Genomic DNA, 24,982 nt, shown 5'->3' on the forward strand with positions numbered 1-24,982 from the left:
CTTAATTTGACAGGGAACCTGTCTCGATGTGTTTCGGTCAAAATTCTAACAAGTGACTGTTTCCCCCCGTGGGTAGGTTCAGGACCTGAAACAGTCCCAGTTCCTGTTCCCTGCCCACAAAGTGAAAAGTCAGCCCTTGATCTTTACATATGGTTACCCCTGTTGTAATTGTGGTAACTGAACAACATACTGGCACTCACTGTCAAGTCTCATGCATAAATCAAATGGCCACTTGTGCAAGGTATTGCCAGGCACTTCTCCAGCAAGCAACCAAAACCTCCAGGGGAAATGAGAAAAAGTAAATCTGTAAAAATTCTAGCTTTTAGTAGCAGGGGTGGAAAGATACCACTCCAGTGCACTGTGCCAGGAAGTTTGAGCCTCATACACAAAGTTCTCGATGACATCAGTGCAGAGGCACATCCCCACAAATAGGGAGGGAAAACCAGAGTGTGAGTCATTCCAGAACCTGGTGGATAGCTAAACAGGCTCTCCCGCCCCCTCGCAGTATGTGTGTGTGTTTGTGTGTGTGTGTCTGTCTGTTTCTGTGTGTGTGTGCACGTGTGTGTGAGAGAGACCTGGAATAAAAAATATTTTTAAACTGGTCAGACAAATATTCATAGAAACAGTTAATTTTTCATTAAAATTATGAAATTTTCTGGAACTGTTTGTTTTATCATCCTCCATCTTTATCTACTGCTGTCGCCATCTCATATCATCTAAACATAATTCGGAGTGGGTTACTTTTAAGTAAGAAAAACTTGTGGCCTTGACACCCAGCGATATGACAAGAGCGATAATCTTAGAGAATTGAAGGAGCCTGTCTTGCTGAGTTGCTCTGTAGAAATCATAGCTGAAGCTTGTGGAAAACCTCGCCAAAAACGTGACCCTAAAAGTATGTACTTGCTCCACCTTTATCTAAAAGACTTTTGTAAAGTGTAACAATTTCTGTAGAACCATGAAGCCATAAACCAAGTAGGACATGGTTGTAAACGGAATCATTAATTTATAGTAGGATTCTGGTAACCTGTTTACAACATATGTAACCCAATGATAAGAAACCAAGAGGTAAATGTATAAATTTATCTTTCAGTAAAAGGAAATGGAAATTTGAAATCAGTAATTGCTATTTCTTATTTAAGCCTCTGTCAGGCAGTCTAAAGGAAATACAAACGTAAGGTTTAAATAGAATGTAGGTAGGTTCTGATTAACTTGTCCTTATTGAATAAACGTTCTCTATTGCTGTACATGGTATGGAAAGCTGTGAGGAGAAATTCAGATGTGCTGCATTTTGCATTTGCAATAAATTTCAAATTTATAAAACTATTTATCCAGCAGTCAAATCATGCCCATCACACGCATGCATGTTGACTGGCCTGTACTCGGATAAGCAAAGTCACAGCAAGTAAACATTTTTCTGACAGTGCTGTTTGCAGTGTAGCCTCTGGCCATTTGTTCACCAGTAGCCTGGCTTTGCTGACATCATCAGTTTGACCCAGCTACTAAGGCCGGCATGGTTGTAACATTTTTTGTCAGAAGCAAATCAATCGTGCAACTGAATTAATGCTCATCTAGTGGATAAAGCATTTGCTGGCACAGAGCCTTCTGCTGAATAGTACTGAAATGCAGAACAAAGTCCATGCGAGGCCAAACTGGACTCAACCAGGTAAATGTGCATTTGGACCAGACTGATTTCCTAAAGGGACAGCCAGAACCAACCATTGTTAAAGCAGAGTTATCATTTCATTTGGACCCATAATAATTGGGCACAGTCATAGAATTTTCATTGCCATGGTTTTTGCTGCTGTAAGTTCAATCTTCTTAAATAAAGGGCCTTGAATTTGGAACCACGGAGTAGTGCACACCAGCTGGAATACAAATCTTTGATTATAACTCTATGTTGTTAAGTTTCTTACTTCAATCTACTACACTGAGCAGGTGCTGAGCAGAGGTGAGAAAATCAGCCACCATGGACCACCTTCATGCACCTCCTAATGTGAGTTTGTAGAGTGGGATTATTAAAGGGCAAGGATGGTCTACAGCTAATCCTGTTGACAAGGAAGCCAGTGATGGTGGGAGATTATATCAGGAAAATCATGGGTGGAAGTATAAAAGAAATTGGATTATTGTATGAGAGATTGCTGCTCCTGTACATCAAAACATTGTAGGTAGAAGATCTGAACCCATTACTGCAGCAAGGCAAATGGAACAGGATTTAAGCCTTGCTCCATGCAGGCTTGTTCTCAGTAGATTTGTTCTTAAACAATCTTTTGACATCTTTTGATTACCTGCTCCTATCACTGCTTGATTGTCCCTACAACCACCACCACCCCCCACGCCCCACTTCTCTCCCCCCACCACCCCCCCACCTTAAACCAACTTATATTTCACCCCTCTCCTATTTTTACTTAGTTCTGTTGAAGGGTCATGAGGACTCGAAACGTCAACTTTGTTCTTCTCCACCGATGCTGCCAGACCTGCTGAGTTTTTCCAGGTAATTCTGTTTTTGTTTTGTTCTTAAAGACAGTTTGTCACCTTATCGGAGCACTTCAAACTCCCTAAATCCTGCAACATGACTGAAAAGAACCTAAATCAAATGAAAATTTGGCAATTTGGTCCACGTCAGTAAATTCTGTCCTTTATCGTATGCTGTCATGCGAACTGTTCTAATGTTTTTTTTTCTTGGTTTATATTCAAAAGTTTATATGTTGAATAATCCTGGGCAAACTGAAATTTCAATCATCATGAAGGAATTCTCTAGACTTCTTGTTGAAAATTAAATAAACAGGGCTCGCTATTGATTCAAACAAACGCCCCAAAAGTTTATTTTCCTCTTTCACCTCCTAACATGTCTGTGTGTAATTGTAGATGTGGTCCACGACCCAGTGGCTTCCTTACATCACAGATCACATCACTACGCACATCTCTGTTTGCAAATCTGCTAAAGCATCTGACAAGACCTTTTTTAAAGTGACAGTCTCCTTTTAAGTGGATCAGCTGGTCTGGTGATAGCTACTTAATTTTTTTAATGAGAGAAAATCATGAGCAAGACTAAAAGACTTTGCTTTTTCAAGAGTAACATTATATACAATCCATTCTTTCAATTTTATTGTAGGGGTGATCTAAATGCCACTATATTTGTAAATGTTTATTAAAGGCCTGGTATGTCACCAGGCCTGTTATTCTTGTTTACAACAACACAGTATGTGATGACGTTGCTGAGTGAGCAGCCAGATCAGTAGATTAGTGAAATAAAAGCCACCAGTGAACAGGTTGAGCCTGCTCTGATTTTGTTTTTAACACTAAACACTATTTGAATGCTCTCAAGGGCAGGATCTCCATAAACCTGTTTAGATGAAGATATCAGCTAGAAACCTTTGACACCACAAGGCCTCTGCAATATTTGCCATTTACCCAGATTGCAACCCCTTTCATTCCTCTCTTTGGGAAGATTTTTGTTGCATATTCATCGCAAAAGCAAAGTTCATTTTAAAAGGCAAATGAAATCATTCTTGTTATGCTTTATGACAGTGCATTGAAGTTCAATAACAACACCGTGCATTTGTATAATGCCTTTAACATAGTAAAATGTTCCAAGGTGATTCACAAGGGCATTATCAAATATAATTCTGTCGAAGGGTCATGAGGACTCGAAACGTCAACTCTTTTCTTCTCCGCCGATGCTGCCAGACCTGCTGAGTTTTTCCAGGTAATTCTGTTTTTGTTTTGGATTTCCAGCATCCGCAGTTTTTTTGTTTTTATAATTTGAGACCTAGCTACTTAAGGCAATGTTAGGGCAGATGACCAAAAACTTGCTCACAGAAATAGGTTTTTATATGACCATCTAAAATGAAGAAAGAGAAGGCATAAAAGAAATCAGGGATATGCAATAGGCCAAGATTGCTGGAACACAGAGGCCTGGATTTTTGCAACAATGGAGAATCTCTCCATCATTGTGAAAATGGAAGAAGTGGCCGAAAATCAGAAGTCCCACCCCTGATCACAGCACCTACCATTTTGTGTGCAAGTTTCTTACCTGATATTTCTTCCTATATAATGGAACAATGAAACAGGTGGAAATGTGCCCCGGCTAGCACTTGCATATGCACATTTGATGGAGGCAGTTGCCCATATAAAACAGCAGCTGCCTCCAGTGATATGGAATTTTCATTAACGAGGAGTGGGAAACATGATATGTGCAGATTTGACCTGGTAGGAGTGTAAACTTTGCTGAGCCCTGTGGAGAGGGGACCGCCCTTTTGGACATGGTCCTGTCTCACCTATGGGAGAGGTAACCTGCCTTTTGTGAGAGGTGAGGTGCCCTTTGGGAGAGGTAAGGTGCCCTTTGGGAATGTTAAAGTGGACATGAGTGTGTATAAAAAGTGCATAAACTCATTATAAGAAAGTCTCTCTTTGTCATGAGAGTTGTCAAGAGGAACCATCAAAAGGACCTGTCAAAACTGTCAACAAGTGTCTGAAAAGCAAGCAAGGCATTTAAAACAACTGCCCTTTAAATCTTTGAAAGAAATGTCTTGAGTGTTTTTTAAAAATCAATGCTTACTATTTCATTCTGTAGGTTGATACAAGCCTGAGGGTTACCATTACTGGATTAGTACTGCATGGCTGATTTCACAACCTTCCATTATCACAGTAGGGTCTCTCCCATTTCACAGATTGATTGACAGCTCCAAGTACTTAAGTCTCTTTGAAGTGGGACTATAGTCTCCAATAATTGTTTTTTTATAAAGGGTTATGCACTTGAATGAAATGTTTGCTCTCATAGAGGATTATGTAGTTAAAGGAATGTAAATGTATTGAATGGCTTTTAATAAGTGAAAGTGTTTTTAAAACAAATTAAAATATTTAATAAACACTTAGAACTTTATATTATTTCATCTTAACATGGCTCCTAAGGCTTGTCCATGGTAGATATTGCATGAGTTAGCATGGTAGGTGTAAGGGAAAATGGTAGTGGGTGCAGAAGCATCGGTTGATATGAGAAAGCTCTAAATTGGCATAGGGGCTGTAAAAGGTCATGGGGTGGGTAGAAGGGTGTAGATTGACATGTAAGATATGAGGGATTATGAAGGTTGGGCAGAGGGGCATAGGTTGTCATAAGGGCTATAAAGGCATAGGGTGTTGGGTGGAGGATATAGGTGGCTATGGAGGATATGAAAGGTTATGGTATGGTAGGAGGGTCATAAGGTCGCATGGTGGGTATGACAGGCCATGGGGATGAGTTGTGAGGGGCATGAGGTGGCGTGTGCTGGCTTGGATGGGGCATGGGGAGTCGCTGGGACGGGGGAGGGGGGGTAGTGAGGAGTTATGAGGGGTGGAGGGCTTTTTTTTTAAACTTCAACACAGTGCCAATGCACCAAGGCAGGCCTTCTTCCCAGTCCACCTCTGCACCCAGCTGCATCTGCACTCATTCCAGGGCTGCCCGGTTCACCTCCCAGAGAACCCCAGTGCTCCAGAATAAAAAATCCAACTCCCAGGGCACATTTTCCCAGCCCAGGCTTGCAGAGTCGGTAAATGTCCAAATTCTGCGCTTCGAACCCGGGAGTGAAAATCCAGGCCAGATTTCTTGGAGGGTTTTAGAGTTGAAAGAGGTCACAGAAATAAAGAGGGACAAGGCCATGGATGGAATTGAATACAATTAAATTCTCTGAATTTCAAGTTTCTTGCCTGATATTTCTGCCTGTATAATGGAACAGTGAGACATTAAGATTTGAAGTAAAGGTTTTATGAAGGACAGTAATCTGGCTGACCCATGTTCAATGGGAGCAGATGCCATTTGCAATATAATGGCAACTCTTCTGCTTTCCCAAGATCTATTCACATTGGGTCCTCTTGTTCACGCATCCAAAAACTGCTTTTTCTTGCCTTGGACCACCAGAACTTTCAGCAACACTGACATTGTGAAAAGCCAGTGTAAGTTGCATCTTTAAAATTGTCGGTAGTGCTATTGTTATACAAACCAAGTGGCCTTTTAGCTTCATCCACAGGAGATTCTAGTATAAAAGATTATTCCATTAAATGATCAGAAAATTGTTTTTGTGTCACTAATTCCTTGTTCAAAAAAACAAAGGTAAAATAAAAATACAAACAAAAATATTTTTGAATACAAGCAACTTATATCAAATATTTAAAATTACATTTCCAACCCAAAACTAGAAGCCTATAGATGACTTACTTTAACTTGGGATTGATAGCTATATTAACCATTCAGCAGAATACTGCAATAATAATGCAGCAGAGGTGAGTTTGATTAGCTCCTGCACACTGGTAATGCAACAGATTTGTTTTTTTGTCTTTTTTTTCAAGGCATTCTCTTTCCTCTTCTTGCTTCAGTGTCCATGTGCTCTTTGCTGCCTCCATTCCCGAAAGCCGGTGGATTTCCTGCTTCCAGACCTCCAGCACTGATACTGTTAGAGATTGCAAGTGAACAGACCAGAATAAATTTCTTCAGTCTTCCTCCCTCCTTATTCGAAACCACTCATCCTTTTCTTGTTTTCCTTTTACTCCTGTCTAATGCAGAGACTGGGAAGTCACTGTGTGCAGGCTATGAGTTTAAATCTACACTCGCTTACTCCACCCTCCAGCCCTTACCTGTGAACAGAAACCTGTTGACTGCACTTTTGAAATGAAGCATCTAGGGCTAAATGTTTTGTATCATTCAGAAATACAAGAGTATGTATTGGGAGTGGCAAGGATCAGTTCATTCAACTACCAGGCATAATATCAGTTTATTTACTATTATTTATGAAAATTGAAATAATATAGCTGTGGCCAAGCACAGATGTCAAACATCTGTCCGCCATCTTCTGGCATCAGAAAACATATGGTTGGGATGTGCAAACAGCATTGTATACATGTAAAGAGACATTTTTAATCCTTAGTACATGTTCACTACCATTTTGTTAAGGGGATAAACACATCCAAATGTGGAATAGTCCAAACTAATCCAGTCTGATGCTCATTTCAGGGTTTCCAATACAATTCATTGAGCTCCCCTTGATCATAACTTCTACTAGTGAGGCCAGTCTGAAGTCCCTTTCTTCCAATTTACAGCATGTCCACCTCTTCCAGCACCAGCGTCTCTCAGACCACTTTTAACTCCATTTCTCCATGTAATGTAGTGTTCTTATTTTTTGCCAGCAACAACATGGATTCCACAATGACAATATGGTTTAGCCAATATAAAATCTTAAACGTATTTAAGGAAACCCCGCCCCCTCCAAATTCTGCTAAGCTCCCTCTATCTGCTGCCATCTCCCACACACATACACACACACGAAAGCAATTGCATAACAGTGAAATTGGTTTGCATATTATTAGGCTGAGTAATATAGGCATGGTAGAAACTGCAAACACTGCACACTGGGCTGGACTTTGGTGAGATACAAGTACCTGTAAATTAATTTGAAACTGTGTCTGCCATCTGCATTTGACTATAGCTTATTTTAACAAAGTACTCTACTATCTTCACTGCTTTTCTGAGTTAGGCTAATGTATGCCTGACACAATGGCAAGTTTAATGCCACTAGTCAGGAGCCACAGATATATTTGTATGACAGATACACTATTTCCCATTCAAGTCACTGTAATACTGAGAGTCAATGCAGAAGCAGAGATAAGAAAGTTATCATACATAATATAGATCAGATATGAAACAACATTTCCTTCGTTTGCCAACTGACTGATACAGTTACAATCAACTTCTTTCTAAATTGCCATTACTTCCAAGCAGCAATTTCTTTGAAAATATTTAATTATGTTAAGAGGGAGTTCATTGTAGATTGAACCAAGAGTAAGGTGAATTGAGAAAAAAATGCCAAGTTTTGAATTATTTGTGTTTTATTTAAAATAAAATACAGCACTTTGGTTAAGTCATATCGAGTTTTCCCTAGATATTACTTACTCTTTAAATTATAATAGTTGTTGGAATATTCACAAGAAACTCACTGAGAGCCACAGTCTTAAATTTATTATTTGATTGGTAGTGGGGGAAGGTAAGTTAATTTATATTTTCCAACATTCCCTTTCACTATCCACAAGTTGCTGTCAAGTAAGCTGGCACTCTACTGCCAGCCCTCTTTCCCCGGCCACAATAACCAGCTGCTGAAAGCTGAAGAGTTGCCTAGGTGGCTTCTCTTCCACTTGTTGCAGATACAGCTAACCTCCATTTAGTATTTGGAACACTTACAAGAAAAAAACATCACAGCGCTACTAATGCTCCAAATGTTTTATTTAACTTCAAACCTGAATTCATGAGATATATGGAAGTTCCCCTCCAAGCCACTCACGATTCTGACTTGGAACTATACCACCATTCCTTCACTGTTGCTGGATCAAAATTTGGGACTCCCTCCCTAACAGCACTCTGGGTGTACCTACACCACATGGGCTTGGCAGCATAAGAAGGCAGATCACCACCTCATTCTCAATGGCAATTAGGGATGGGCAATAAATGCTGGCCTAGCTAGTGAAGCCCACATCCCATGTACGAATATATATAAAAAATAAAGGTATATGTGGGAGACTCCACTGCTGGCAGAGTCTTGATAGCTGCAAGTGTAAATTGGGAAATCAGAGTTATAATAGTATTTAGCCTGTACTCTCATTTAGCTACAGTGCATCTATCACTGTAACATCCTCCAGCCCTCTAAGAACTCTATGTTCCTTCAATTTTGTCTTCTGGTATCCCCATTTTCCTATCCCCAGCTGCTTAGGCCATGAACTTTGGAATGCCCATCTAAAACTGCTCCACCTCTATCTCTCTCCCTCCTTAGAACCTACCTCTTTGACCAAGTTTTTGCTCACCTGTCCTAATATCTCCTTAAGATACTCAGTGTCCAATTTTATCCGAGAATGCTCCTACGAGCACCTTGGGACATTTTACTTCATTAAAGTTGGTGTTATGCACAGGTTGGTGATAAAACATGGTAGAAGGTAATGAACAGTGAAACAGAAATGCAACATGGGCATAAAGTGACAGATTTACTTTGTGTGAATGTGATGGGCTAATAGAGCTATGAAATTCGAACAGTCCAACTCCTTCATGGTACAAGTGCCCTCCACTTAAGGGGCCAACACCATTAACATTTTAGGGAGGGGTGGTCAAACTATTTCAAACAAAAATAAACGTTAAATAAATGCTGCTTCTACCAATCGGAGCCCACTTGCCAACCAATCAGCACTTTCTTCTCATGAAGTATAACGTGTTGTTCCCTTTACATTTGGTATTCTTGTGAATGTCCCTTTTATCAGTGATACTCAAATTTTGCTCTTGGTACTGAACAGATTACAGGATATCCAATATTATGTCAATTAGTTCCTTTGAAATAGAGCTAACTAAATGGATAGTTAGGAAGGTGACTGAAAGAAATAAGTATACACATAGATTTACTTCATTACAGAGTCCAATGGCATCCAATTTGTCACAATAGATGTGTTATTCATGGAATACAGTTGGAATGATCAGTTTTGCTTAATTCAGGGTTGGAGATAAAGTTCACACAATATCATCTTCTTAGGGGATACCTGTGTTAGATTACTTTTCTCCTAGGATAGTAAGGTTCGGGCCAACTGCAGAATATGGCAAATTATACACAGTCTGACAATAGACTTGTTGAGCCAATTTTGTTTTGTTCGATTCTTTCTCATTCTTATGTGTAAGAATGAACAGGTTTGGCTTGACACCAATCTTCAGGAAGTGAAATAATGCTGGCTTCAGTTTAATGTGCCATTATTGGTAAGTCAAACTACCTTCCAAGGCAATTTAACAAGCTAATTAATGCACTGTTTGTATTAACATGAGTGAAAATTAACGATGGAAATAATGGGCATAAATATATAAGGGTCAACATTTTCTCCAGATGGAGATTAAGTATTTGCAGAACATTCTAATGTGATAGAGATCACATCTAAACGTAATCCCATACTCACCTGGCATCCAAACACACACATTCTGACAAGGGTCATATGATAGTGATCAGGAACAGGAACCCTGCTGATTATCCCTTTTCTAATCCAGAGACTGCACATTGCTGCCCTATAGCAAGTGAAATTTGTCAGCTCAGCAAAGAACAGGGATCAAACCTGGAGCCACCCTGATCTGCATGCCTCAATACCACATCACACAATTTATTTACCCATTGGGCCAGCAGGGAACCTAAATTGAAATGTTTTAAAGCAAATGACTGATAAAATTCTCTTACAAGGCACTTTATTGGGTAAATGTGACCTTTGACATGTACGTGCTATTCAGACTGACTGTGGCCTAGTGACCAGTGGCATCAAATCAGTACTGCTCCCAACACTGAGCAAGCTGCAATTTAGGAGGACCTTTTTTGTACTTTGCTTCAATACTTTGTCAGCTTTATTTCAAATATTAGGAGTTTTGATTGCTCTCAAGTAGATGAAGAGTGCTGGGTTAGCAGTCCTTTAGTTTAGTGATGGCATCATCTCACTCCTTGTACAATTGCTAATAGTCTAATGGTGGTGTGAATCCAACACCAGGTAAGCTAATAATAACACGTCTTTCCAGATATTAGTGGATATGACTCAACTCTGAACAGATTAATGGTGGATAGATTTATCTGGTGATATAAAAGTAGTAGACATAGAAATTATTCAATGACAAGCAGACCACAATCTGTAGTGGTACATATTTGAGTCCTTCATGGTATGAGGTCAGCTGTTTCTGCACTTAGGTATTCAAAGATTGAATTCAGATTTTGAACTTATTGAAATATTAACATAAATATATTTTGATGTACAGATGCATACTTTTTTAGTTGTATATCAGAAATATAGGACATGGCCTTTAAATAAAAGCAGACTGAATGTGAGTTACTGTCATGCAGTGAATGCTGACGTTTTTCTTTTAAGCACAGCTTTTCATACTTAAAGGAATTCAAGCAAGCAGTACTTTTTCCCCTCACAAATGCATTGAATTTATGAGCTCTCTGAATATCTGGCAATACAGTAATCTTTTTATTAGAGCAATATTTAAATTTCATGAACTAGAGATTCATTAGTTAGTTTTCCATCTAATATAAATCTTCTATGTTGTAATATTATAATTAGATTTGTAACTTTCACCGAAATTTCATCATTTAAATAATCATTTGGCAAATTCTACAAAAATGCAACTTCAAGAATTTAACTCCTCATGGGCCTGCGAATGTTGCTCGCTGACCTACTTTTCATATTTACTACTTCCACTAGAAATTCATTACTTTAAGTAAAACATATTTTTGAAATATTATCCACAGAATAGTGAAAGGGCTAAATTATAGGGAACTTCTACAAGCAAGGCTTTAACGATGTAAGTAAGTAGGGGTTAATTTGGGGCAGGGGTGTTTCATAAATGGAAGTTAAGATGGAAGTGATTTTGCATTAATCCTGGGTATTGAAGTTGTGCCCAAGTTGCGCTGTAATACTGAGAATACCGTTAGAATCCAATACATTTGTTTGTTTAAGTGCCTGTTGGATGATAGTCACACCCTTTATATTTATTTACAAAACTGTCTACTTTGTATACGTTGATCACCAACCAGCTGTTCCTTTTTTCTTCATTTTACCAAGCCCGATAAAAGTCAGAAAGACAAAGCCACCAGATCAAATGCAATAAATTAGAAGGAAACCTTGAGACTCTTAAATTATACAACAGAGTATGATGAGGCAAAAGTTTTACAAATCATCACGCTGTTTATAATCAATGAAATAAAAATGTGCTGCCAGGGCTGATGATATTTTTATGTTCTGATACACAGACACTCTTACATCATGTAAATGCAATAGACCATATATTCTTTTGTTTAGTAACTCCTGGATGCTACTCCCTTTTAATGCAACATGAGAGGATTTTAAAAATGTTGAATTAATGAGATGGAGAGAGCAAATTCACTTTTAAAAAAAGACCATTTATAAACATGTCATAGCATCTAATGAAGTTTCAAAGTATAGTTTCTCAGCTCCTCACATGCTAATGATCTGATTAATACAGTGTGCTTTTAAAATGTTTGACAGAATCTCAGGACTACAGTTCCAAGTAGCAGAAGGCTTTCTCAACAACTGTTATAAAATGATAATGTAGCACACAGTAGGACATGTAAGATAACATCATAGGAACTGTAGGGGGCGAAGAGTAATCTTACGAGTGCCAGGCGAGGACCACCTTTGGCTTCAAAGAGAACTGCAGCCATTTTGGAGCCATTTCTGTTTCCTTGTGACACCAAAGTGTTTCTCCTGTAGATGCTCCAGTCTCTCACCACAGGGACTGGAGCTGAGAGTTTGTCTGATGTCGTCACACTCCATAAGATTGGCCATCTGCATTATCAGATAAAATACTCTTGTCACTTTTTGATTTCAGGGCAAGGTGTCGTGAAGATTGTTGCGAACTATATTCAAACTACAAATTGGCTCATAATCTGAGATCATCCTGGGTTACATTCAACAGGGTACAGGTATGCTGCTGAAGCTGAGCAATGCACTATTACTGTGAAGTAGACAAATGTCTCTACCAGCAATTATGTTGGTCAGATTATCAAGACCTGATCTTTTTGATCTTCAGATACAGTGATGTTCTGGTGCTTTAGTACAAACATGTCTCTATGCAAATAAAATCCATAATCCTGGAATAAAGTCATTAAAAGTTCATTTCTGCTCCCTTTCCACCTCCACATTTCAGTCAATAAATACATCACATGAGCCCTAAACTTATGAAGTATGTATATTATTATATGAATCCTTAAAATATTTGTATAGAATTCCTTTATTTTATTTTAAGAAAAATATTAACTTACTTAAAATAAACAGTTTAATGCCTCTCTTAGAATGAACAACTCACATTTATATCACACTTTTAAATTAGAAAAATGTCAAAAGCTGCTCTTAAAGAAGTAATTAGACAAAAATGGTTGCCTACCCACAAAAGATGATATTAGAAGGGGTGATAAAAAGTTTGAGCTTGATTAAAGAAATTAGTTTTAGGGAGAGTCTTAAATGAGGAATTGGCAGTGGGAAAGTAAAGAGATTTAAGGACTCTGCAGGGTCAAGGGAGTTGAAGGCACAATTACTACTAACGGGATAAAAGGAGGGAGGTATGTGCAAGAGGTCACAATCAGAGGAACAGAGCATCCAGGCTACCATAGAGCTAGTGCAGGTTACAGAGATATGGACCTAGAAGGCCAAGAATGGATTTAAACACAAGGACGATCATTTTAAATTTGACACATTGGGGTAATCAGGAACTAATGGAGGTTGGATGATGGGTAAGCGCGACTTGGTGCAGGATAGAATATAGGTATTGGATTTTTAGACATCCTAAAACTTATAGACAATGGAAGAGGGGAGGCCACCCAGGAAAACATTGGAATCTGGAGTTGATGAAAGCCGACATATGGATTTCAGCAATATATGTGCAGAAGCTGGAGAAGTAGCAGATGATGTTAAGGAAACAGAAGCAGACAGTCGTTATTATAGAAAGGATCTGTGGGTTGGACACTCAGCGGGGAATCTAATTGGATATTGAGATTGCCAGTAATGTTCTTCAATCTGAGACAGTAGGCAGGGTTTGGAGCTAGTGGCAAGAGTATGGTGTTTATGGTGAGTGCCAAAGATGATAGCTTGTGACTTCCTAACGTTCAACTAGAGGAAATCATGGTTCATCAAAGGCTGGGAGCCAGAAACTCAGTAGTGCTTTATTTATTCATTCATGGGATGTCACTGGCTCTGCCAGTATTTATTGCCCATCCCCAACTGTCCTTGTTCAGAGGGCATTTTAAGAGTCAACCATATTGCTGTGAGTCTGGAGTCACATGTAGGCCAGACCAGGTAAGGACAGCAGATTGCCTTCCCTAATGGACATTAGTAATACAGATGGGATTTTATGACAATTGGCAATGGTTTCACAGTTATCATTAGACTTTTAATTCCAGATTTTTATTGGATTCAAATTCCACCATCTGCCATGTTGGTAGATTCACATTTTATGAATGTTAGGGGTCCCAGTTGAGATCACAAAAACAAACAGGGTGTTTGTCTCTACTACTGAAAGCACCCAGTGTTGAATTTAAAGCTGTTCTTAGGCTGATCTGGGTCAATGTAAGATTGGAGTGAGTTCATTCGGACTGAAAGAGGTCATAAGAAGAGGCCACATCATCTTGGGCGGTTTGAGAGACCCAGAGCATTACCTTGGATCTCTGGATCTCAGTCTAGTGACAATACCACTACACCACTGCCTCCCTGCTGCAGGAAATTAGCAGACACTTGAGCCTCCAATGTGGTGGTCAGGAAATGCACCACACATCATATTGCTATAGGCAAAAATACAGGTGTCCAGAAGTTCTACCTGAAACAGATGTTAAGCCCTTTGCACATGCTAATAAGGTACCTAATGCTTGCTTGAGTCCCCCCCCCCCCCCCCCCCCCCCCCCCCACCCCACCTCCCCCCCCACCCCCGGCCATCCTTTGCAAATCGGGGTTGTCCTGAATACAGCCAGCAAGAAGGAAGTAACAGGGACCAGGAAATCTCCAGGTTTGATCGTTGGTCTGTGCTGGGTAAGCAAAACTTTATCCAGGGTCATTGTGGGGATGCCACATGTCTTCTCAGTATCCCTGGCCTGGGGAAGAAAACATTAGACAAAGTTTCCTTATCCTAATTGTTCTCTCATGCCCTTTGCTGAAGGGTTTCAGTGAGGACTCCATCAGGGGTGGCCATGATGTTCTCCACAATCGAATAGAGTCACAGCCCAGGCTTGTTAATGAAGTGTGGTCATTTAGGTCTGGTGCCAGAGTGCTATTAATGCTCAGAGAACTGTATCCAGCATGTGTTTATGCCTTCCGGAAAGGGAGGAAACTTGTGGTGGCAAGGGCTGAAAGGAGATGCATTTTTATAAATTCTATCAATGTGTTGCATTTTAGCAATATTTATGACACAGGCCATGATTCTTTGTAAGACTTTACAAAATGACAATAACAAGCTTTTTTGTACTTTTTAGACATGTATTTAGATCAAAGGCATAAAAGAGGCAAGGCCATAAAATATTTATCACTTAAGTTAACCATTTCTGCATTCAAGCAAATATTCACTGAAATATCTAATCTCACATAAATAATACCAGCCACATCATCTTGGGAGGTTTGAGGGAGTGGGAAATTGTTGCTAAGAGGCTGGGACTAATTAGCTTGCTGTAGATTTGCCTTCAAAAACTGAGTGACATGGAGCGAGATCAACAAAGAGCTTCCCAAATGCTACTGTTCCTCACCTCTATTTTGCAAATCTCTGCCTGCCTTATGACCTCTTCCTGTCTGAATGAACTCGCTCCAATCTTACATTGACCCAGATCGGCCTAAGAACAGCTTTTAAATGCAACACTGGGTGCTTTCAGTAGTAGGGACAAACATCCTGTTTGTTTTTGTGATCTCAACTGGGACCCCTAACATTCATAAAATGTGAAACTACCAACATACCTTGCTTTCAACATCAGCAATAATTTATTTTTTTAGATACTGATTCAAATGAATGTTAATTTGTTTTGTAAAAAGAATTCTCTTAGGTTATCATCTTAAGCTGCTGATCTGAAGAGCACTCATTTTCAATATATTCTCCCTGATTATTTTGGTGAATTTATTTCAAATATAGTGACATGCCTAACGGATTGTATCATACTGTTTACTGCATTTATGTAAAATAGGCAATTGCCAGAAAATGATTGTAGTATAATACAGGCTTCTTAAAAGAAAAGACCACTTGAACCAAAATTCCTTCGGATTGGCCTAAGTTAATTTTACTGAATGGAATGTTCCAAACTCTGATTGGTCATTGTTTTAATTTCAATCAGTGCTCATCACCAGCTTTGATCCAAAACTGAAATAGATGGTGGCTTCACCCATAAGGGATCACATTTTACCAAATTGTGTCCAAACTGGCTGTGGCCGCTGCAGTCAACAAACATTTCAGTTGGATTCTAAATGGGCTCCCTACCTCAATTTTATCACCGATATCCTGGAATTTAGATAAAGAGATCTTTCAAAGGTGTTCATCCCAGTCACAAAGCACATGATGCAGAGAATCATGTCATTCTAAACCTAACAGGCTGAAAAAGGAGTCTCAATAGAATAGGGGGATGGGATGGAAAGCGGGCAATTGCAAGATAAATTTAAAAAGTGGCAATGCAAACTGAATGGCTCTATTCCACAAGATACCACATTGCAAAGGGAATGGCAAAACTACTTGATGACTCATGGGAACTGATCATCCTGTGTGCAGGAGCAATAACTAAAATGGACAAATATGCCAAGAGAGATAGGACACATATTTTGCAAGGAGACAATGAATCTGCACAAGGCATTGGTATGGCTAACATGAGAGCGCTGTGTACAATGTTGGTCACTGTACCACAGCAAGGATATCCATGCATTGGAGGCAATGGTGAAATGGACACCAAACTTTTGCCTACTGGCATCTGCGTTATAGGAAGAAATGGAATAATGGTATTTCTCAGTTTGGAAAACAGAAGGCTCAGAGGACTTATTATTCAAGACTCTTAAAGACATAGTTAATTTGAATATTAATATTATGTTTGACATTGCCACAAATGCTAGAATCTGGGAACGTGGAATCAGGTTTAGAAGGGGAAAGTTGCAGCAGAATTTAGAATTGATTATTTTACACAGCGAGTATGAAACATGAGGAATGGATTGTGGAAGAAAGGAAGATAGAATGGGAATATATAAGGGGGAATGGAATGGATAATTGAGGGAGTGGTTAATTATGACATTTTTGTTTTTACGACCAGCCAGATGAAGTGCAGAGCCTTCCCCTGTGTTGTATTTTTGTGTGTTTCTATGAATGGAAGCATCACCATCAGTGCTCCTTTTAAAAGTGAATGGCTCAAAAAAATGAGCTTAATGACACTCAGTAAAATAGAAGGTCATGCAACATCGAATTATTTTCTGATCTCCTTTACTTTAAAAATCTGTCATATATACTTTACAAATATTTTAATAATAATTATTTAAAACACCAATGTCATTGAAAATCAGTATTTTTTTTAAAAAGTTAACCTCAGCATGCTTGTTTTGTTTCTTGAATCGTTTTTCTTCACTGTTATTCTACCAACAGTTTTTCTGCTCTTCTACAGGTCTTGATTTCTTGCTGGGGAACAGTTCCTCACACTCACCAGGCTCTCCAGTACCTCCCATAGGTGGTCATTATTCTTACATGTGTCATGACAGTGTCAAAGGCCATTTGGTCATAAGAAACATCACAGTCAACCCAAATCCTGGCCTCACCCGATGACCACTCACAGCTATTTCATGCAGGGGATGCTGGGTAATACAAACTCTGGCCAATTTTTTCCATTCTTTAAGCCAGGAACGCTGAGTCCGATTACAACTGCCACCCTGACTGAGATCACTAAATTGGCACTGGTCAAACATAGGACCTTTCTAGTCTGTATGGTTCAGCTACTAACTGGTTGGATTGAAAGCCATTGGGAAAAGGCTGCTTGATATTTGCAAAAGTATATATGGAAATTGCAACATTGCTGAGATGTCATTTGATGACTGTACCTTTGTTGATGTTAAATTAAGTCCTTCATACTGTCAGACTCAATAAACCTCCCTGAGAGAGTTTCCACAATTAGGTCATCCGTCCACCGTTTAAACAAAAAATAATGCAAAAATACATCAATGGAACTAGCCTGAAAAAATGTTTTCGAGTGAATCACTAGTCTCTTTAGTCATTTGATTTTTAAACGAGAGGCTGGCGATAAGAGTCCTTCTTCAAAAGTAACTGAAAGACATCCTATTTGAATTATGCTCAAGGGAGAATAGTCTGCTCTCTATTCATGGGATTGCACCCAAAGTTTGCCATTGCACTTACTGAGCCTTGCACAGTTTATCATATGAAGGCTTAGTCCCACTGAAGTTTTTCCCGAAGAATGCAGTCTTCATGCAACACGATTGCCCTCCACACTCCCATAAAACAAATGAGTTTACAATATGCATCAAAAGGAAAATTCATTTAAAAGAGCTACATGCAGACAGAATTTATTCTAAGTGAAAGGAATCAGCCACTGAATTAGAATTATTAGGACCACTTGGACCTGGTGTGTGAATAAGGCTCTTATGTGTTTGACTTCATTTTTACCATCTTACACCCATCTTGGGTATTCTTTTATCGTGTTATGATGCAACAATTAATAAAAATAAAGATTTATAAAACGTCTGTATCAAAAGACAGCAGATTGACTTCTGGCCCCAGTACTGCATAAGCTTTGGCAGTGAGCACAAAACTTCCCCCCGACAGGAGTGGAGGAGATTTTGCCCTGAAAGTCCATAAATTTGGTTTACATTTAAACAGAATCCCCTCCACCACGTCATTTTGTTCAAACATTTCAAAAGCCCAATCGATGTAACCAACCTGATACTGCTCCCTTTCACCATTAATGTTGGAATAATTACAGGAATTAAAAAGAGACATCTCAAGAATCAGGACTTTTCCAGATCTCCGGGGAGCCCACTTAAATTTCGTTACAGAAACCACAACATCTCATAAGTTGTACATCCTTAAAAAAAGATCTCAGGGCCCCGCCTATTCCTGCAACAATAAATGACGGGCTCCGATCAATTATCAATCTGATTTATTATTACCCACTGTCTAGTGATTGAAAACTTAATTAACCAAACAGGAGTTAGCGACATGTCAGGGCAGGGCAGCTTGGGGCTGTCACGGAGCCAATGGTTGCATTGCGGAGGCTGAGCTTTTTGTATCAATGTGAAATGAGTGAGAAGCAGATATTCGAACAAGTACAACTAGTAAGAGAAAGGGGGGAATAAAACACATAGACAGAGTGGCGCGGATATAAGCACTTACAAACTGAAGGCATTTTAGAACCACACCCCACAAACCCAAATCTATTCGCTCCTATATCCTAACTGCCTCACGAATCCCAACTTTGTGGTCGTTAAGTTAAAACCAGGTAATTTTTTTTTCCATGGGAACTTCGTCAACATATAATGCTTTAACCCTTTAGCCGCCAGTGCGTTTCACACCGTCCAATTGCCCCCCTCCTTATTTTTAGATCAGTTACTTGAGGTTAGAGGTTAGAACAGTGGTTTAAATAATCATTACAGTTTTGATGTTTAAGGCCAGATCCATAAAGGTGGGCATAATTGAAGGTTACAAATCAGACACTGGGAGCTAATAGTCTGCATGGGTCCAGGGTCAATTTTTAGCAGACGAAAGAACACGATGCTCGCGTGTATTTAAAGTTCCCATGGCAAAACAGATAAAAGTTTCTAAATAGGGTTGAAGTTTCGAGTGACTGCGAAACGTTCAGCTTAGGGCACATTTTTTAAAAAATCGATGTGGAGATTTTCAGTTCGGGGAAAGAAGACTCGGACGACTTGGACGGTGGAAAGCAAAACGAGACGCGAGCTTCCAAACTTTCTGTAAAATGAATAAATGGCATTTAAGTAGCATCACTGTGGCGAAAACCTGGACAGATCCGATCGGCAGCCTCAACTGGAGGCTGGTTACATAGCGATGCATCCGGCTGTCCCGCTGCCTCTTTGGTGCATGAGCAAAGAGTTGAAAAGGGCTGGAGTTTTATTTTAGCGAGCAGCGCGGGGCTGTGTGATCAGGACTTTCAGACACACATCTAACACTGTTAAGAATGGTGCAATTTCTGTATTACGTCGAGCGGGGGACGGGGGCAACTGCATTCCTACTCCCGGCCACCCTTCCCCTTCTCCATCCTCTGCCGATGGCTGCGAATTGAAAGGTAATTCAATCCAGATTCGGACTGGACACACAAGAGAGGGGAAGAAAAATGTTTCAAAACGTCACATCTACCGGTGATCACGTTTACGGATCTTCAATTATCCCTTACCACGAAGATAGGTGGCGTGCGTTTGTGGGGCTGCACTTCAGGGACTCTCTTTATAGAAAAATGTCATTCCAGCAAGCGGAACACGTCAGTCCGTCCACAGGTTGTGTTTCCTGGTGTGGGAGACAACGGAGCGATCAGTTCTAACCTGCACAGCAGGAATAACGGTCCTTCCTCAAGTCTTTAAAGGTCTCTTTTTCTTTCCCCCCTTTTCTAAAAAAAAACCTCGCCTTGTTCTCCATGCTCCTTCATCTCCACGCTGCCGATCTCGTAGCAGTCTCACTAAACAACACAGCCAGGACAGAGCAGGTATTTTATACATTTATCTATATATCTATATATTCACATCTATGGATTTTGTGGGCAGGTATTGCAGTGCGCGGGGAAATAAACTTTTGGGGGATTTCGCCCGTTCCTTCTCTTGTCCTGCTTGTAATTTGGGGTGTAAAACTTTGTGAAAGTACCTGAAATCCAGGTGTAAAATAAAAAGGTGTTGATGGAGAGAAAAAAAATAAAGCATGTCCATCAGCTGATGTGAGCCCTCGCGGAAAATTGCAAGTCGATTTTTTCTTCCCTCCAGCACGCGTGTGTTTCTCGTTTTGTGGGGTTTTTTTCTCCTTTTTTTTAAAGTGAGGAATGGGAACCGTTAACCTGCTACGACAGTGCGAGGCTCACGATGCGTACCCCCCCCCCCCCCCCACCCCTCACCTCATTGTAGCTCCAGTGTAAAGACGGAAATTTCCAGGGATTTAACGAGATCGATAGAATTTTTTTTAAATTCTACAGGATTTTTAAGAAAGCCACCTTTTGTCATTTACAACCGAATGCGGAGTCCGGATCCCCTTTTCGCTGTGAATACGCGTCTTGCCAAAACTTTGGATCCTTTTTGAACTATGCAGTGCTTCCACTTTCCTTTTTTTGTGTGTGTTGTACTCCGCATTAAGGGGGAAAAAACAGCAAACTTAAGGGACGAGTAACTAAAATCACTTATGATGGCAAAAGTGAAAGTTAGAGGTTCGTCTTAAAATCAAGTAATGACTGAAGTCAGTTCTGATCAGAACTCAGGGGAGCGGATGGTGTTTAAAGTGTGATTCATTGTGTAGGAGTCGCCGTAATTGTTTATTCTCTCCCCCCCCCCCCCCCCCCCCCTTCACTCGAATAAGTAAAAAAGAAAGTGGAGTTGTTATGTGATGGCACACTGATGGCATTTTTCACTATGACATGCTCGGTGGCTTATGTGACTTTATTACATAAGCTAAGTCAGGATGGCCATTTTTTTGAGTGATCCTAAGATCTTTCTTGCTGTGTGTGTGTGTGTGTTTTTTTTTTTAATTAGTGTGGATTGTGGTCGGACTTTCATATCTACGAGGCACAGGAATAAATATCAGCCCATTTAACATACACTTTCTGTGCGCTGATCGTTTGGTGCGAACCTTTTTTTGGACCAGAGCCTGGATTCCCCCTCCCTCCCTCCCTCCCCCCGCCCATTTGTTAGTTTCGTTTCAGTTTGAATTCACAACAAAACGTTTTTTTTTTAAAAATGATCATACGTTTCCTGCCATCATTTGCCTGGCGTAAATCTTTTATGTGCGTCCTTTCAGATTTTTTTTTTAAAAAAAGGAAAAGGACATCTGTAAATTTGGGGGAATTACCACATTCATGTCATATTACAGTTACAATTTGCCCACATGAGCCGGAATCACCTTTAATCATCGCGGGTGTTTGATGCTTTGGTGTGTGTGTGTGTGGGGGGGGGGGGGGTGTTGGTGGTTGGGGGGGGGATTGGTAATATTTGGTTGTGGAGGGGAGGGCGGCGGGGGGGGAATTGTTGAAGAAGTAAAATAAAAAGAGGTAAAAGTGTAAATTCCAGAAAGGGCGGAAATGCAGATTGATACAGAGTTTTGATCTCAGCCGGCACCGTTACTTTGCCTTTCAACACCTCAGTTGCAGACGTTGATGTAGTTTAACGATTACCCGTTTCCTACAGTCAGGAGGGATAAAAATCAAACATTTCTGAAGTCCCGCAAAGCAGTTCAATGCCGGTCCTCACACCCGGCGATACCATCGACCGTGTTCCTTTCCACCTCTCCCCCTCTTGAGTAAGTCAGCGATCGCGCTTGTTTGCCTCCCTTGTCACTGTCACACAAAAGAGTAAAAGTCAACAAAACAAGCCCCCCTCTGGGGCAAAAAAACCAACAATCGCCTTGTTATGTTTCTTTTTTAAATTTTTTTTTTAAAACACAAAATGCAAACGGATTTCAGCCACCATCTGATCCGCAAGGCTGCCTTTTTTTGTGTGTGTGTGTTTGGGCAGTGGCAGGCTTTCCGCTCAGGCGCAACGGCCCCAATTTGGGAAGATTTGGGGGGGGGGGGGTGGATAAAGTCTGTGCTGAGAGTTGCGATGCGCGTTGCGAGCTGTGCGAGGGCTGACAAGAGGTGTCGGCTCGTGGGATCGGGGAGCCCCAGTACGCTGAGTGCGCTGGTGGCCGGAGCTCTGCTTTATTTCGCGGGCAGTATTTAAATGAGTACCGTAAAACACATTGTTGGCGTGTATGTTTTGTAAACGCTCCCTCTATTTCTCTCTCTCTCTCTCTCCCCTTCCGAAGGACCGTAAAGCGTCGTGAAAAGAGCCGTTTGGGGGGGGGGGGAGACGAGCCGATGCCGAGTCCTGGAATCTGATCAGACTCTTATCAATGAAGCAGCAGATCATGGCGGATGGCCCCAGGTGTAAGAGGCGAAAACAAGCCAACCCCAGGAGGAAAAACGGTAGGAGAGGGCACCTTTCCTTTACTGGCACCGTGTCCCGCACAAAGTTCGCCTCAGATTATTAACAGCGGCTCTTTTTTTCCCCCCTCTCTGTAATGTTGATTGACTCGGAAAGAAAAGCCCCCCCCCCCTCCCCCAGTGAAAGTGCTAGATGTATGTTGTGTGAAAGTTACTCTTGTCTCTCTGACTCTCTCTCTCTCTCCAATACCTTGATTTGCCTACAGGAGAAAACCGTTATGTACCTCTTTTGTTTGTTTTCTAAGCCATCGTGTATTTATCTAAACTCTTTCGATAAAAAGGGAAGGATGTGCCAGACTTTGGCAACACTTCAGTTTAACGGAGCACACCTTACATACATGTGTTTGTTAAATGTTTTCATACTTGCAGTCGATTCCGTTTTTTTTCCTCTCTCCTCTCAATGATGGTCGCAACTTTTTTTAAAAAAAAAATTTGTAACCCTGAAGTAAAGAAATAAAAAGCCAGTCAGATAGGGGTTTCTTTTTTTAAAAAAAAAGCAAATCTCTCTCTCTCTCGTTTCTTTAGATTTTGTTTTGATGTGAGGTGCGGGGAAAGGGAGGGGAGGGGTAATAACAGGATCAGAATAAAACGTTTCGCTTCTTGGTACCTAGGTCTTTTTGTGTGTGTGTGTGTCTGTGTCTGTCTGTCGTCCCTCGCAATATTTAAAGCTTCTGTCTGTGTGTTACGGGATCAGGGCTTTGTTGATGGGTTTATTATTCATGTTTTCACCTCGCACTGGCTGAAATGTTATGCCGCCAGCTCGACATTTTGTGTTAACATTCATTTCATCTTGTGATCTTGTATGCGTTCTCCATACCACCACCACCACCAACACCCACCCCCCACCCTCCACTCGCGCGCACACACATACACACACACACAAAACACTCCACCACCACCACCTTGATATGTTTAGCTCGATCAATAAATAAAGTGTCCGTAACAATAGCAGAAAAAAGAGAGGCGAGGAATCGGGAGTTCCTATTTAAAGTACAGTCCATAGCGACTGGACGAGGAGGCGGTGTGTGTGTATGTTAGTGTGTGTGTGTGTATGTTACTGTGTCCCCTGCACGCAGTCTGCCTTTTCCTCCTTTAGCAGATTAAACTTATTGATTTTTCTCCTTTTTTTTGTTGCTCTGTCAATGCTTGAGGCTGATTCCTTTCTCTTTCTCTCTCGCTCTCTCTCTCTTTCCCTTCCTTTCTAAGTATTCCAAAAGCACGTTGCTGGTGTCAAGAGATTAACTAGAGTGGCTTTTCCCTTCTTTCCCTTTTGTATGTGTGTGTGTGTTCATGAAACATGGAACATGAGATTAGAAACCAATGTTAGGGAAAGACAAATAAGGTAGGGATCCTTTTTAAACCAACGTGCCTTGAAGATCACTGGCTGGATCTCTAGCGTGACTTCAAGTTTTCTCGAGTGTCTTGTTTTCTGGTTATTTTAACGAGGTGATTTTTTTTTACACACTGTAATGCACATCCCTCTTTTTCTGTTGTGGTCGTTAGTTGCGGGGGGGGGGTGGTGGTGGTGGTGGTGAGGGGGAGGCGCGGGGGTTGCTGCAGGTAAAAAACGCTTTTCATTTTCTCCCGTGTCATGCACACATCCAAATGGCTTTCCCCGAGGGAATCGCCTGCATTTATCATAGCTGACTGCAGGAGAAGGTTTTTTTTAATCTTCTGTCTCACCTCCCCCCCCCCCCCCCCCCGCTTTCTCCCGGAGTCATGGAAAAGATGTCAGCTCCTTGCTTGTGCATCCGCTGATAGCAGTATTTGAAGATGTTATCAGAGCGATATGTATTGCAGGAAAGGGGGGGGGTAGTGGTGGGAGAGAGAGAGATGCTGGGCTGCAAGTAACTGTATGTGATCAGGCAGGAGGGGAGTGAAAAATACCAAGAGAGAGAGAGAGAGAAAAAAATCGAACAAAAGGCAGTGTCAGTTTCAGTCACAACCCAAGTCAGATGATCATTGACTCATCTGTAACTTTGAAACACTTTTACTTTAAGTGTTTTGTTTCAGGACTCGGGAGACCTGCGCTTACTTAATAATTTATACTTTGGGTAACTTTGATTTCCAGTTAGATCAAAGGAAATCAAACTTCTTTTTAGCAAGTGAAATTGATGTGCATGTAGCAATTTCACAACTGGTAGCCGAGTTACCATTGTTCCGGGTGTATTTTCTCAGTGGGGAAAAAAGCTGTCCTCAGTGTTGTTGTTTTGGTTAACCCTTTCCATTGATATTTTGTTATAGTCCCTGCCCTCCCCCCACCCCAACACCCCGCCACCCTAACACATACTCACACA

At 40.7% G+C, this 24,982-nt stretch overlaps 1 protein-coding gene and 2 long non-coding RNA genes across 5 annotated transcripts in view; 2 read left to right on the plus strand and 1 right to left on the minus strand.

Annotated features, from left to right (window-relative positions):
- The first annotated feature begins 763 nt into the window (after positions 1 to 763).
- LOC121285296 lies at positions 764 to 17,556 on the plus strand. Its single transcript, XR_005944634.1, has 3 exons — positions 764 to 892; positions 12,377 to 12,470; positions 17,151 to 17,556. It is a non-coding gene; the product is annotated as an uncharacterized LOC121285296 (long non-coding RNA).
- On the minus strand, positions 11,907 to 19,403 carry LOC121285294. Its single transcript, XR_005944633.1, has 2 exons — positions 18,434 to 19,403; positions 11,907 to 12,333 (listed from the first exon to the last, which is right to left on the minus strand). It is a non-coding gene; the product is annotated as an uncharacterized LOC121285294 (long non-coding RNA).
- Positions 19,404 to 19,640: 237 nt separating this feature from the next.
- Positions 19,641 to 24,982, plus strand: part of zeb2b (zinc finger E-box binding homeobox 2b) — a 133,659-nt gene continuing 128,317 nt past the window's right edge. For 2 of the 3 annotated variants that reach the window (XM_041201707.1, XM_041201710.1), the window contains exons 1-2: positions 19,641 to 20,210; positions 22,508 to 22,667. In XM_041201707.1, coding sequence (XP_041057641.1) covers positions 22,595 to 22,667 — 73 coding nt within the window. In that variant the 5' untranslated portion in view covers positions 19,641 to 20,210; positions 22,508 to 22,594. Of the gene's footprint in view, positions 20,211 to 22,507; positions 22,668 to 24,982 lie in introns of those variants that run through there. The other variant, XM_041201709.1, reaches the window with a different exon arrangement.

This window comes from Carcharodon carcharias, chromosome 12, assembly GCF_017639515.1.
Source record: "Carcharodon carcharias isolate sCarCar2 chromosome 12, sCarCar2.pri, whole genome shotgun sequence".
Classification (NCBI taxonomy): Eukaryota; Metazoa; Chordata; class Chondrichthyes; order Lamniformes; family Lamnidae; genus Carcharodon; species Carcharodon carcharias.